Source organism: Fringilla coelebs (assembly GCF_963513975.1).
Source record: "Fringilla coelebs genome assembly, chromosome: 3".
Taxonomy (NCBI): domain Eukaryota; kingdom Metazoa; phylum Chordata; class Aves; order Passeriformes; family Fringillidae; genus Fringilla; species Fringilla coelebs.
The window spans coordinates 87,873,044-87,889,594 of NC_140030.1; the positions used below are offsets into that span (position 1 = coordinate 87,873,044).

Here is a 16,551-nt window from a genome sequence, read left to right on the forward strand (position 1 = left end):
GCAATGCCCCTTCCACCCTCACCAATTCCCTACTATGGGAACTCTTGTGAGTTACAGCTCTGCTGCTTACACTGTATTTTGGGCAGCTGTCTGAGCCCCGTCATATCTGAGTGGAAATGCTTCAGTTCTGCTTCCTCCAGCCCTGAACACACCCACTGAGGAAAAACAAGTATGCACAATGTTCTGTGAAATAAGTAGACTTGAACTGGGAATTAACCCCACAGCATTACTCCTGACCTGATTTTTCCTGCTTGACCCAAGAAATTTTGTTGAACAGTGTGTATGTAACTGATCTCTTGGGTAAAAGAAAACCCCTAGGCTGGAAGCACTTCCTGAATGTCTATATGAACACTTCCAAATAGGTACAGTCAAAACCACCCCTGAATACTAGCTTAAAAAACATAAAAGAAGAAAAGAAGGGGAAAAAAAAGTTACCCACCTTTCCAAAGCTGCCTTTTCCTAATACTTTGATGAAGTTAAACTCTTCAAGACCTATTCTCTTGCTCTGGGCCTGTTTGACCTCCCCATTTTCACCATTCTCCCCAGGTTTGTTAAGCTGGTTGTCTGTTGATGTTGTAGCTGTTGCTCTGTGTTCCTCTCCCCGATTGTCAAAAGATAATGCTTTCCTAATGTTGTTTTCCAGCTCTTTGATTTCTGTGGAAATGTGAGGAAAAGTTAGTTTTGACCAACTGTCAGAAAACCAGCCTGTGTTAGTCTGTATCAGTGTGGGAAGGGACATTCATCATCCCTGAATGCTGTGTTTAAGAGCATTCTGTGGTTAAGAATACAGATTTAGCAAACTGCTTCTCCACCTTACAGTAATCAGCCAAACCCCTGCTCTGACAGGAAGGGCGGCCTTTTAAAATGAACTTAAGAAGATGACATATCCAAAACTTGAAAGATAAGTCAGAATAGTCGCCAAATAGTTGTTCTAGTGACTTTGGGTGTTCCTGTACCACAGAGAAGCACTTTGTTTTGAATATCCCTATCTTCCTGCAGTACTTACTCATCTTCCTGCTTAAGTATTTTAGAGCTGTGTCCCCAAAAGTTCAAAGGACAGTTGGGCGTCCCAGTCCTTGAAGTCAACATGAATGGAGCATCTTATTCAGCTCCAGCTGTTATCAGATGCCTGCCAATAAAGTGTTTGACCCCATCCTAGTGCTGCTTCAAGCAGCAATTGTGTAGATCTGCTAAATGGTTCTGAAGGTTTCTCAGCGTTAACTACAGAGAGTCCTGGAGACTAACAGTCCTCAGGGTCTGCACCAAGCTCCTGCATGGCACTTCTGCCTGATGGCCTTGGAAGAAACAACTTTACTGCACAGCTATGAAGGTCAAATTGAAGAGAGAATTTAGACAATTTCTTTGTTCTTGTTTTAAACAAAACATCAGATATTTTTTAAAATAATGATTTTATGAAAACAATGTTTTGTGAAACCAAAAGGTCGACAAATTTAAATCAGTTCTGGGTTCAGAGATTACAGATTTCTAATTTTTAAAAACAATTTGATCAGACTCAAAAAAATGCTGCTGACATACACATTTTGTGAGTCAGCTGCTCAGCTCAATGAAATCAGGTCATATCATGGAAGATTAAAATGCCTGTGTCCAAATCTATGCATAAAATAAATTGCTGAAAGGAAACATGGTTTTAAGAAGCCTCTAGAGATCACATGGACATGCTAGCATAACCTGTCTGGATGAAAGATTTATTATTACTAACATTCAACATGGAATTAAAAGGAGTAAATTTTATCTCAAAAAGTTACTAACAGATGGGTTTTCAGGTAAATAAAACTCTCTCTCAAGTTCTGTGTTACTATTAAAAACATTTTCCAGTCTTACGACAGAATATATAAACTACTTCCATAAATATATTTTGTTTACAAGGACCCATGTAGTAAACTTAATAATATCTTGAATTGACTGTATTATAATTTTCCCTTTTAAAGACACCTAATTTCACAGATTTATATTAAATGAGAAACAGGCCCTTTTAAAAAAGATTTTACAGTTCATAACTTTAAATGCTTCAATTTCTGGTGGTAACTGCTTTATTGATTTGCATACAGAGGCTCATGATCATAGATTTATTTTTTTTTTACTCCAGGAAAATGGGTGACAAAATATGCTAGATAGGAAATAAAAGGATCTGTTTGACCTTGATCACATGGAGATGTTGGTGCTGATTTCGACCTATCTTCTTCTGATGACGCGCATCCCGGCACTGGTGGTTGAGTCTCTGCACCTGCAATTAGCTAAGAACAATTCCAAAATGAGTGATCTTCCTCTGCCATGAGGAAATGCAATTTAACAACTTTAGTTCAAAAGCAGAACTATGAAATAAGGTGAAAGATTTTCTGTCCCTGTGGATTCCTACTGGCAGAACCTCAGTCATACAGTAGATGGCATCACATGAAATTGAAGCCATGGTACAAAGAGATAAAAACCAGGCAATTGAAAGAAAAACAGGTTCTTAAGATGAAATAAACGTAGTGCATATGCCCAGTGAGTGGGAAAGTATTGAGAAGCCACCATGAGTCTGTAAATTCATCCAGTAAACACATTTAATTGCAATATGTGTCAGCAAGCACTACAAACTACCTCATGCAGTAACAACATGACAACACCTTTTCCCAGGAGTGTCAGATAAATTAATTCATCCTCGAGTTTCCTACATTTCTGTAACATTTTAAAACAGCTTACAGGGGATCCCAGTGTGCAATAAGCAGGAAAATGAACAGAAGCAATTGTCAATGTTTAAAGGAATTATGGCACCAATTGCCTTCTTCTGTGAGACCAATGGGTCTGTTGTGACAATCATGCAAACAGAGATACAACATGTGGGCCCATTCTCATCCAGGATACACATCATCACTCAGGTATAATTTCATCAGTTTTGGATGTATTTGGGGTGACCTATACTTTTTATTTCCACAACAGCTTGGTTATTCCTACAAAAGGCATGATAACTCCAGAACAGTAATCTGGCAAAAAATCTCCTCTTCATGAGAATCAGCACATTGCTTTTTATCAACATTTCCAACACTATGGAGTAGTGCTGTCTGCCAATCAATCAATCATTCAATGCCTATTCTGAGCCATAATAGGCATTTATGTTTTTAACTGTTGCCAGACATTGTCTGTGAAATGTCCTTCCTCAAAATCCTTCCAGAAGTTATAGACTAAAGATCTGCAACATTGTACCAGGTCAAAATAAATATCATATCAAAGTTCAGAATAGATGATTTACACTTACAGACAAAACTTGAAGTCTTAGGTCTGTACTGAAATATTAAAAAATTACTGTGCAAGTCATTTGAGTAGGATTGAATTCCAACTAATAAAGTTACAATACAGTCATACTTCTCTGATTTTTAAAAATGTGCCAAAATCTAGTAAAATTACCTTTTTCCTTCTTTGCCCACTATTAGTGATCTTATCTGGAGTGACTCCAAGATCTGCAAGTACTTTAGCTATGCCTCGAGCATCCACTCCACAGTTTGGTGCCACATTTGTTTCACAGCGTCGATGTACATTCATCTTGCAAACTGCAATGAAATACGCAGTAATACAGTAAATTAAATACTATCTTGGCATGCATTTGCTTTACCTAAACCTATCAATAACTTTTTCAAATAAATATAATCTCAGTAGGAAAACACTTAGCTGAATTTGAATGTATACTTCAATGCTAAAGTTAATGAACCTGATTATCATTCTTCTGATATGATAATATAGAGTTGTATTTTCATACAGTGCTCAGAACAGACACAAGAACGAATGAAACTATCAAATGATCCTGTAACTCTTAAATTAATTTGAATTAGAAGAAAAGTCGTTTATATCTTGGATTTTAACTCTCCACTATGGAAAGCACAACATTAAATCCTAATGTATTATTGCTTCTTATACTATTTTACTGCAATAGATTAACTTCTTGTGAAGGCAGCCATAAAACTGACAGCACTTTAAATAAAAAATTAAGGGTTAAACACCTACTTTATTTAGATGGCAATCATGTTACTAAGCTCTTTCCCTTAAATCTCCTGAAACTATTATATTATTATGAGAAGAAAAAGGTTACTTTGCTTCCAGATTATGGGGCAGAAGCAACAACACAGCTCCATTAAAACTCGTGGAGTGTGGATTTGTTAGGAGCAGATGACATTTTATCTGAGACTTCAGTGCCCTCTTGTGGAGCAAGAATAAGGAGAGCTGCAAATGTGATTAAATCCTAGACTATTATTCAACTGTTCAAATTTCTCACTTCTTTATTTTTTTAGAGCAAAGAAAATGATAAAAATATGTATTTATAAAGTTTAGTTATATTTTTCATCAACAAAGCTTTCATTGTACAGCTCCTAAAGAAAAAAAACCAAAACCACATTTGCCTCTGAGACTATACCAGAGTCAGGCACTGAATCTGGTCATAACCATGCACTTCAAAAAGCTGGTGACTTACCTTTCTAAGTACATTTCAGCTCACAAGAAGAGCAAAAAGAATCAGCTAAACATGGTATTTTAAATGAATGTATATTCAGTGACAAAACCTCAGCAGCAGGTAAAACATTTGAGCTAGGATCCATAGAAGTGGACATTGAGGAGCCAAACTGCTTGAAATAGCAGGAAAATTTTGTTCAGTCCCACTTTATGAATGTATTTTGTAAAAAGATGCACAGAAATAACCAGTGAAAAAAACCTGAAGAAGAATAAATCTCTTATACCCTCCTCATGGTGTTAACAACCACACTGGGCAAGGAAGTGCACCTCTGAAGAAGGGAGTCACTCAGCATGTATTAAAGAGAGAAAACCAAGCACAAAGGAAATAATATTTTCAGGTCAGGTGAGTTTTCTAGATTTCATGCAGAGAACACTGCATTTTTATAGGCAATAATTTTATGACCATGGATCTGCTACACAGTATGAGAAACAACAGTTAAGACCCAACGAACAGTATGGTACTTGAGTTAGAATATGAAAGAGAACTCATGAATGTCCAGATTAGATAGAGAGATACTATAGCCCTGGTTTAAAAAGAAAAATCAAAGAGGAAAAAGCCCAGATTTAATTGAAAAGTCTTCACTGAATGCATCATCATCATAATTAAGACAGTGTTTGAGCAAAACTTCAATAGCTGCCAAATAATAGCATTTAGCTGTTCACTAGCTGGAACCATAAGGGAAGGCTTGAACTTCAGAAGTCTCACTGTGTATAACTCTGCTGTGAAGGAAATTTCTTCTTTCCCTCGCTACTCAGCAACTTATGACATGAAACATCAGGTCTGACTTTCACCTATAGTTATGTGTCATCCTAAATACTGCAAAGGATTTATTTTTATATATAACGTATTTATACATATGGCCCCCTGTTTCTGCTGTTGAGAAGTGTACACAACATGATTTTTGTATTTATGAAGATGGACCTATCCATTCCTAAGACATAACAAAATGAAAATGCTCATTTGAAAATGAAAATGGCACTAGGCACTGCTTCCTAAGAACCTGATAATCATTTCCTTCATAACATCATTTCCTTCCAACTACAAATGGAAGTATTTTATTAACTATTTCTAAAATATTACTCTAGAAATATTGCTTTAAAATATTTCTCATCCCTTACATAGGTCTGCTTGAAACAATGAGATATGGACATTTTTGACAACTAAAATGACACAAATGCACCTTTTCAGCCAGATTTTCACATTTAGATCCTGTACAGAGTACATAGTCCTTAAGTAGCAGAACATAATGAATCCTTTATTTTCTGGAACAGAGGGGCTAAGCAGACCATCACAAAGGATGATTTAGCTGGGTATCAGAATACCTCTTATTCTGGATATGTGCACACAGGACTGGTTCTACCTACTCTAATCAATACAAACCAACAATTTTTGAAAATGGCATTAAAGGGAAAAGTAGATGGAATATTGATGTTTAAAAAGTTTAACAAACCTGAAAACACAAAAGGCATATAAATTGAAGATTTATAAATTGCCATGCTCATCGTTTTCTGTTAACTTCTAATATCCAGAGTGGCAATAAACCTACAGAGGAGTGAGTGCAAAATGTGTTTCTTAATGTCCAGCCTCTGCATCTGTTACTGACTGGTGCTGCCAACAGGGTAAGGACCGCGTTCTAACCATGATGGAAATCCTTACATTGCTCCACTACTCATTTTCTATTTGCTTCTGTACATGCTGACATAGTCACTTGAAGTCTTTCCAAGTCTCACTCACAAAGAAAAAGAAAAGCTCTGAAGTGGTGCCTTACCTTTGCATTGTAAACCTTGTCTCAAAAGACCCCAGAGCAATGAACCACAGTGGTCACAGAAGGTGGGCACTTTGTAATTGTGAATGCTGAACTTGTGAGGCATGTTGACACTGAAACGCTGGGATCCCACTTGCTGGAAAAGGACAGCACAGCATATTTCATTTTAATTAATTTCTTTGCAATCAGCGTATTGTGAGGCCCTGTTGCATTTTGAAACCACGCAGAATTCAAATGAGATTAAACAGATCTGTGCTCAGATGATGACCATCACATTAGATACACTCCAGAATTCATTTCACTACTTTATCTGGGGAAAAGAGGGGGAAGGGCCACTGGTGTCCAAGAGATAAAACTAAAGTCTACTTCCTAGTACTTTTGGGAACAACAAATACACAGCTATCAGGAAAGATCTCAGTGTGGAAGGCAAGGAAGTCACTCCCAATTGTTTTAGGAACACAAGGCCAAACTAATACAGGACTAGAAAAAGAAATATATCATAAACCCTTTACTTTTTCCTATCCCACTCTTCTTTGGATCATAATAATGACAATGATAACCTGCTGTGTTCAGGGATTCCAAGGTATGATTGTTTACCAATTAGAGGACGTCATTGATAAGTTTTCAGAGTGGCCATTACACTGCAGGAGATTTATTTTTATGGTTTTCCTTCCCTTTTCTATTACCGCTGGCTGTTCTCCAGTGATCTAGCACCCCTTCTAAACAATGAGACTATCAGCAAAGTATGCAAGTCTCCACCAGTCTGGAGCCTGGGAATATAAACCTGCACAAGATTTTGTATATTCCTGTGACTACTACACAAAACCAGCACTAGCCCAACACAGTCCTTTATCGCAATTGTACGTACATCATCATGTTTTGGATGTAAAATACTGGTTGTGGACCAGGTATAACAGAATGGTCCCAGTAAGGAAGATTCTAGTGAATTGCACAGAAAAAAAGAGATCATGAGTTAGTGCCCCAGTCAAACTCATGCTAAAGTCTAAAGAATAGATTACAACTGCCCCGTTACATGCAACTCCGATTTGTAACTTAAAGGCAGGCTTTTCCAATCACATGAATGTAGGTTTTTAACAAATAAAACTATGAAATGTAGTTTTTTGGTGTGGCCAAGGAACTGTGATTACCCAAGGACCACCTCACCTAAGCCTGTGGTGAAAGACAGCAGGCTCTTGCTGCTGCACGCAACAACAGCCCAGTGAGCATATATCTGCTTTTCTGTCAAAGCACAAACCAAAAACTTCTGTGTGAGAAAAAGCATTCACTGTTTATACCCAAGGGCTGAAACTATTAAAAAAAACCCAACTACATTTTGACAGTTTGGATGTAGTCTTTGTTGAGGTGAGGTTTTGCAAGCAAATTCTGGTCAGCTGTCTGTATTGGTGTCAGATACCCACCCAAGCGTCCCAGCTCTCCGATCAGCTGCTGATGGCTCAGCCACACAAAATGCAGCCAGGGAATGAGGGATCCCAGCCTGCTGCTTCTGAATTAAACTGACAAGAACTCTATTAACTCAGAAATGGAGAGGGAATGTTAAAAGTGAAAAGGAGTGGAAAGAGCTCTCTGAAACTTTGAGCTCACATGTTATAAGAAGTAATCAAATTAGAAATAAATTTCTGTACGCTAATTCCCATGTAAATAAAACTGTGGTAGCAATCTAGCATTCCAAAGTAAATGCTGCAACACAAAGTGACCAGAGGGGCACAAAAAAGTCTGTAGCATCTATTGATTAAACAGAGGAGATAATATTATTTTGAACAGATCAAAGACAGAATTCTATACAGAAAAATTAATTTATAAACATTTACCTCATCGTGAGTTTCCTGTTTTTTTAAGCCAGCACACTTCGTTATTATAAGTTCATGGCATCTCTTGTGAACTACGCAAGTGCAAACTAGAAAGACAAAAACAGATAAAAGAATGAGACTTCATGAAGAATAATTTTAAAGCAGAAGTCTGATCTCAGAAGACTAGAACCAGTGGGACTTGAAAGTGTGTAAGTGACAGGTGGTGATTTGGCGAGTCCTATGAAATAAGTTGGTTTAAAAAACAGAAGATAATGGACTTTCAAAAGACCAAAGAATTTTAAGATAACTAAAGCATATCCACCAAATATCTCATCTATAAGACTACAAATTACCTTCTGAAATGTTAACCACAATTTTTCTCAATTTTTACATATGTGACTTGTTTATCTGATGAAGTCCACGATCTCCACGTTACATGAGACACAATAACAAACAATTCCTGTTTAAAGAGCTTTCAAAAGAAAACAGATATGAAGATAACTCATTGAAAAAGTCAAAAGAATAGGAAAAAAAAGTCAAATATTCTTTCTGTAATGCATTATACTAAGTTCATAGCAGTAAAAGGTTTCAGGAGGCAAAGATGTTTTGCCAATATACATCCTGATTACTTAGTCAATGAATAACATTTGCAGATATGACATATAAGATAAACATTACTAGGTCTATCCTACTGTAAAATTCAAGGTCATTAAGCAAAGTAAAAACCCTCAGAGTGAAATAACAAATTTCACTTTCTCCAGTTTTGGTCATAGTTGTAAGAAAAAAAAATTAGATCAGAAGTCAAGGTACCTCTCCAGATACTCCTGTGTGTTAATTCAGTAATAGTTATTATAGCATGTAAAGATCTATAAAAAATGGCATTTACTTATTTACTATAAGATTTAATACAGTAATTCTTATTAAAGCATGTAAAGCTGTATTGAAAAAAATGGCATTTAATTATTTAAAATGAGATTGCAGCAAGTCTTTTGTAACTGAGAAGTCATCACTAACTTGATGGCTTCTACTTGTTAGATAAGATTTAAGTACTAATACATCATCCCAAGAGGCACAAAGAAGTAGGAGTACAAGAAATTGAGTTGAAAAATGGGAGATGAAAATGAAGCACTTGTGCAGTCTTCGCTATAACCTTTTCTAATGATGACCTCTATAATTATCTCATCTATTTAAACTACAGTCTTTGCAATTACCTGGAATTTTTAAGCACAGAATCTTAAGCAGAATAAAGAGCTCTCAATTTTAAAATGCAAGACTTGAAAAATGAAGAAGCCAAGATCCGCAGATATGGTTCCCTAGATGGATACACATGAAGATATATCTGGGATCTGATGTTCAGGGCGGTTAGCTGAGCTCCTACTTCATGTATGATGCTTAAGACCAACAGCTCTGAAAAAAATTACTATGACTTGGTGCAAAGATAGTATACTTGTTGAGACAAACTTATTCTGATCATCGTGTGCTAAATTCTTAACATCGTTCATATACAATGCCTAATAAAAATATTTTATTACTTATATGACATAATAAATATACTTAAACTGTCTTAATGTGGAATGTCTCTTACCTTGACATTGGTATCCCTGTTTTCCTATTACACCCCTGAAAAATAATAAAGTGTTTTAGAAGAGGAAGAGGAAATATTCTTAAAAATGAAAATATTTTTTCCTTCCCTTTACTAGACATGCACATATATAAAGAAAAGCTTTTCATAACCAATCATCTGATAATTGCATGCCTGGACTGAGATCAGGTCCAAGTAGGAACATTTCAGGTGCTGAGAGGTAACAGGAAGGACGAGAGACCATGAAGGCAGTCAGAAGTACAGACAGATTCACTATAGTGAAACAGACAAAGCCAAAGGGTGCATGGAAAGGGGACGAAATGGTAAATCACCATTGAGCAGACCTCTAAATAGACAGATTGCATTTGTCAGTATTGCTTGAAATCACCTTAGCCAACATAAAGTATAACCCCCAGGCACTTGTTAGAGGAATGCAGAGTTGACTTTATGCACATTTCATGTCATTTTACATTAAGACTGACCAATTTATTACACACTCCTAAGAAATATTTACTGTTGATCACATCAGATCTTCTGTGCAAATGAGTATCTCTAGGTCACCTTGGAAAATATAATGAGTTCCTGAGAAACAACTGAAAACTGAATGTCTCCACCACTTCTCCCTATCTGAAAATTGAAAATACTCAAAATAATGCAGATAAGTTCTAAAAGGGAGTTCTTGGTCTACATTGTAAATAATAAAGACCCTGTATGCTGAGCATCAAAATCTCTGTGTCATTAGAAGTTGTTCCATGAACTTTTCCATTCCCTATTCCATTAACTACAGTAGGAAACTGTGTAAAGAAGCTTTGCATTTCTTAGAAGAAAGATGGTGATTCTTAATCGTGTAACAAAGAATTCTGTCATTGTGACAAAATGTAAAGGTCTAATATTTTAAAGTCTGAATCTATACTTAGGTCTTACACAATACTAGACTGGTCGTCTACCTGGAGTTTAGTGTGCATTAGACAGGGAAATATGGAACTTTGTGGCTCAAAGGAGAAGAACCCCAAATACAACTCATTCTAATATTTGTGATGGAGGTTTAACAGCCTTCTGTTATCATCTGCAATGCTGTTGACAGGTAAATGCTAAAATAAAGAGGAAAAGAATTACTGCTCTATACCATTTTCACCGCAGTGAAACAGGCAGGTGTGCCAAATCCCCAGCTCAAAGTTGCAAAGCAAGCCCAGCCAAAGTTGCTCCATACCATATAAAGTCTCTGCAGTGTGAGCAATATGTTGGTTGTCTAAGGTAGGTGGCCATGAACTTGTGTCCATTAACCTGATGCACCCTGCGCCGCACGGCACCCTGGCGCTTCCTGGGGCGCATCCGCTCCCGGAACACACGCTCTTCATTGTCCTTGGGGGCTGAAACACAGGGAACAAAAATAAGCACTGGCTGTCACACACACAAGCCTGGGGAAACTCAAACGCCATGCATAGGTAGATATTTTTCAAAATAAAAATAATCCTCTGCACCCAGCAGTGCAAAATAACTTCCTTAAGTTTTGTGTAATTTTTAGTCATTTTTAGCATCAATTAGCAGAGGGCAAAGGTTTTCATTGCTTAGTACAGGAACTTCTAGTTCTTTTAAAGCTTCATCTGTAATTTCATGCTAAATTTGGATTAAGTCCTCTACACTTTATCACTATCAAGCACACTGACAACCTCTTAACAGTAATTATACAGTTAGATTCTCCTAACAGATCAGACTTTCACCTCACTTGATCTTCAGGAGAAGAAAAAGATCCCAGCTTCCCCATGCCCCTGTACATTCAGAAAGTGCTGATACAAGTGCAAGAAAGCAGAGTAAAAATACATATTATCAAGCAGAACAAAAAATTCCATCTAGAATTTACTACTTATTAGAATTCCTGATTGAGATCTGAGCTTCAGGCTTTACGAACCCACTTTGATACTAATACATGCTCAGCAAAATTTCAAGGGAAGGAAGTTGTTCTTAATCAATTCCTGTTCCAATTGTACATGATATTTAATGGTAGAGGAAGTATAAGATGAACTTGATATAACTCAGAGTGAAAACATTTGGAAAAAAATCTTCAGAGTGCACTGGGTCTTTTTCTTTAGGTTTTTTTTTTAAATATCACTAACACCATCATAATATTCTGTACACATGAAGCAAAAGCTGAGGTTGAATTAGCAAGGAAGAACAGTTCACAATTTTAATGAAAAACAGATTTTACAGACATCCCCTGACCCACTCATGCTTTGGCAAACTAGATTATAAGACTTGGAGAGGACCATACTCAGTCATCCGCTGCCAACTGAATCTATGCACTCAATACTTTGGTGCATATAACACTTTGATCTGCAGTTAACACCTGCCATTCTTTGAATTTCAGCTACTGTGAATCATTACAATGGCCTAAAAACACCAACTCTGGTCTGCTGCAAGCTTTTCTGTACATGACTGAGTGTTCCAAAAAACAGTACAGTGCCTAACAGCAACACATAGAAAACTCAAAGTCTCAGAACAACTCAATGTAAAAAAAGTCTCAAATTCCTTTACAAACATTGGAATAAATCCTGGTTTTGAGGGTTTTGAATATAAAAGGTATTGATTAAAGAATTTCTAGAAAACTGTCCTAAATTAGACCAATGGATGGACATCTTGGGGAAAAAAACAGAGCACAGATGAACAAACAGAGACCAATGTCTTTCATTGCAGAGCAAAAGCTAAACTCCTTGACAGCAAATTCATTTATGCACAGAAGAGGTGAAGCTCCCTACACATTAATGTTTTACAAACACTTCATACTCAGAGTCGGTTTTCCCCCTAAGATGACACATCTGTGGGATGGCCAGAGTGGAACTCCTATTCTAAAGTGAGCTCTCAGTAAATAAACACAGCCTTGTACACAAGGCTACCCCTTTTATTTATGCTGAAGAACAACCAAAAAGCAAGGGTGGTAGGTTGCCCTTCAAGAAAGAGATAAGAAATACCAGACAGTTACCAATTATGTTTATTTTTATGATGTCAATTTTGTTTATTTTTAGGGATTAAGCAAAACTCTAATGTCTAATAAATATCACAGCTCCTTAAGAGAAAGATTGTCTTCCACAAATAATATGTACCAAATAGTTGAAAATCGAACAAAAGATTCATTTTTCCAGCTTCTTGAATGATTTACTGAGTTTCCAAAGCTGCTGGAAATCTTTTAAAAGCTATTATAGGAAGCAGTTCTATATTAACACAGATCTGCTCTTTTGGTTATCATCTAGATTATAGACTTTGCTATGGTATGCACAACCTGGATGTGAGAAAGTTAAAGTCCAGCTCCTCTAGAAAGGTTCCCCACATAAAATCCAACTCTTCTGGAAAGGTTTCAAAAAAAGTTATGTGTGCTTATACAAAATGAACAAGATGTTCTGACAGAGCACAATACACAGTTGATATGATATTCAGTCTACAGTACTGTTTTTCTCATTTTTTCATCTTAAGTGCAATTTTTCACAGATAAAGCACCTGTAATTTTACAGAGCATGTAAAATCCTCCTCTTGTTTTGGCTACATAAAAGCAGTATCATGACACTGGGGTTTTTTGTTTGCTTGCTTTGTTTCTACCAACAAAGTTTTAAACCTACTTTCACTGCATTAGTTTCAATTCTATATTTAATTTTTTAATGAAATTCCATTTTTCCCTTCTAATACTTATAGTTTAAATAACATAATGAAACAGTATCCTTTCCAGAAATGCACTGACTTGAAAACAGATACAAGCAATGCATCTGAAAGCATCAGATTTAATGTCAGGCCTCAATTATCAAAAATCACTTCTACACAAGCAGCATCAGTGTGTGTGATAAGGATCCTCTAACCTGTAGTTAGAAAATGTAGTTTTCTTGGTCTGTCTTGGATAATGCTGGCAGTCCTTTAGCCAGTTGCCCTCAAACAGTCTCTGTGCCAGTCTGCTATTCCCCTTTTGTCACTGAAGACCAGCACTTGGTCAAATCCATGCACAGTGCCCTGCTTTAGAGGGGAAGTGCCCAAAGGAGCTGCATGTTGGACACCTTTGGCTCTGCCAACACCTCACCTCATTGTGTGCAATTCCCACCTCATCAGCTGGCAGCAGGGCTCATTTAGAGAGCTTGGAGCAGAACAGAATCATGGAATCATGGAATCATTAAGACTGGAAAAGACCTCTAAGATCTCTTGGTTCAACCATTAACCCAGCACTGCCAAGGCCACCACTAAGCCATGTCCCTAACTGCTACACCTACACGTCTTTTAAGTATCTCCAAGGATGGTGGCTTCCCCAGGCAGCCCGTTGTGATGCACCATTACACAATTTGTTAAGAAAGTTTTCCAATCTAGACCTCCCCTGGTATGACTTGATAGCATTTCCTTTTCTATCAATTGTTTTTTGGGAGAAGGCACCAACTCCCACATCACTCCATCCTCCTGGAGAACAGGAAGGTCTCCTCTCAGGCTCCTTTTCTCCAGGCTAAACAAGCAGCTGACATTACTGGATGACTGGACATGAGCCTTCCATCACAGCAGATGAAGTCACAGGAGAAATTAGCTCACCCACAAGCTTAACAATAACTTCAAGCTAACATTAAGTTCAGTCACTTATTCACTGTGACCCTATATAAACATATAAGCAATGCTTTCCCACAGTCCCGAAGCAACACACTGCCACATCTTGGGTGAGACTGGATTCAAGGGAAAACATTTTACTGAAAAGGTGGTCAGGCATTGGCACAGGCAGCCCATGATGGGGTGGAGTCACCATTCCTGGAAGCATTCAAGAAATGTGTGCATATGGCACTTAAGTACATGGTTTAGTGCTGAACATGGAGGTGCTGGGTTAACAGGCAGACTTGATGACCTCAAAGGTCTTTTCCAACCTGAACAATCCTGTGATTCACACTGCTGTTTTGGGCCATAGGCATAAAATCAGGCAGGAACTGTCCCAGGTGACTCAGAAGCAGATGATCACATCTGTTCTGGCTCATACCCAGGGTTGTGAACCACTTATTTCTAGCAGAACTCACAATAGTCTGTATTTAAATTAAAATCCATTTATCTCATACTGAACACTCCAGCTAGAGATGTTAATTTATCTGTCTGAAGACACCTACTATGGAAGGGAGCTACACTGCTCTCCCCAAATATCTCTCATCATTTACAAGCAGGAAAGCAAAGATTAGTAAAAGCTAGCAGAAAGCAGGGATTATTTGGGAAAACCCCCAACATCTGGATGATACAGACAACTAGTGTTTTCAATGCATTCTTTTCAAAATACTAGCATCCCAAACAAAATTGGCCTTTAAAATTTATTTTTTAAAGTCTTACAGAGGTATGTAATAGGTTCTAGAAAATATCATTAGCATACTGCATACTGTGCATGGCGTTTCTATTCTTAGCAAAGGAGTTAAAATTAAGTGAATTTTTCATAGTCAGAATACTGGCAAGTTTCAATAGAAACAATTTCTTCTCATGGTATTTCTACTAAATAGTCACAGAGGGTTATAGTTTCCTCAGTAAAGGCTGTTTCTTTATGTAATGTACATTCTGTTCCCTGCTTTGGTTTTGAGTCCTTCTGTCTTCTGTACTATTCAGTTTATCCTTTTTAAATGCATTTCTTACATTTTATTTTCAAAGATGGAGTAAGAAATGGTGACAATTTCCAAGTGTTCATGGAGAATGCTGTCAGTGAAGCACATTAAGTTTAGGCTTCATATGATGGTATTTGAGAACTGGCAAACTTAAAACTAATTTTATTTCAAAACCATAGTCAGTAATGCCACTACTTCTTTTCACTGTAGCCAAGAGTAACTCTTGAGTTATTTGAAAAACAATGGCATACAATTGCTTTTATATACTCATGTGTACATACATACATAATGCCTACAATTTTAAAGACTCAATAGACTTGCATGCTTAAATCCAGGCTCAAAGGGAAGTGTTACAAAAGTCAGAAGTATCTGGCATGAAAAATTGCACAAAACTCATAAATACTTGCAAAATGGAGACTTAAATGAACTGTCTGAACAAGATCTAATGCTGGTCATTGTGTAGTATCCATTAAGCATCAATTATAAGTCACAACTTAAAAGTAATTTCTTAAAATTTAAAAGAAAGGAAAGTACTGCATAACCCTCAGCAATCTTCAAAGGAAACAAGACTGGGGGAGTAAGACCTGCACACCAAATATCAAAGGCTCAACCGTGTCAGGTCTTGTTTCATACTCAAACAGGTTCAGCATAAATGAGAAGGGCTCAATGCGGAGCACTAACTGCAACAAGATTATCCTGCATAGCCATATCTTATCTTCAATGCTCTGAGTACTTACACACTTCTGACAACAACCAAAAAAATGTAAGAAATAAGGCAGAAAAAGAGCAAGAGAACTTGCACACAAGTAGAGGGGGCATCCAGCATTTCTTATTGCTGACAATGCTGACTTCTAATGCTTCTTATTGCTGACAATGCTGGTCCCTTCCCTCAATCTGGAGGTGACTGTTACCAAACTGTCAGAGTTTGGGGAAGGGAAAAAACCAATTAAACTTTAGTTAAATGGCTTCTGCACCATCAAAGCCAAAGCATGGGCCATGTATGACAGTAACATGGAAACTGGTGATGCTGCCAGGTAAATCCTTGCAAGAGAACCCTGACTCCTCATGGCACTTCTGGCAGCAAGGGGCATCTCCTGAGCATCACATTGCTGTCATCCCTACCTTACAAGCACCATCCAGAGAGCTAGCTAGTTTAACATTGACCTTTAATAATTACAACTGACCCTAAATGAACAATAAATGCAAAGGAACAATGGTTGAACTGATGCTTCATTGCTGAAGATGAAACCTAACAGCTTTTACATCATATTTAAGCCTGATCACTTTAACCAGTATGTATGTACTGAAAT

At 37.2% G+C, this 16,551-nt stretch overlaps 1 protein-coding gene across 1 annotated transcript in view; it reads right to left on the bottom strand.

The window, feature by feature from the left end:
• PRKCE (protein kinase C epsilon) overlaps positions 1 to 16,551 on the bottom strand; it is a 284,544-nt gene that overhangs the window by 98,615 nt on the left and 169,378 nt on the right. The window contains exons 3-9 of the mRNA XM_084203613.1: positions 10,867 to 11,026; positions 9,660 to 9,694; positions 8,096 to 8,181; positions 6,270 to 6,402; positions 3,406 to 3,548; positions 2,159 to 2,255; positions 440 to 654 (exon numbers count right to left, since the gene is read on the bottom strand). Of these exons, the coding sequence (XP_084059739.1) occupies positions 440 to 654; positions 2,159 to 2,255; positions 3,406 to 3,548; positions 6,270 to 6,402; positions 8,096 to 8,181; positions 9,660 to 9,694; positions 10,867 to 11,026 (869 nt within the window). The remainder of the gene's footprint in view (positions 1 to 439; positions 655 to 2,158; positions 2,256 to 3,405; positions 3,549 to 6,269; positions 6,403 to 8,095; positions 8,182 to 9,659; positions 9,695 to 10,866; positions 11,027 to 16,551) is intronic.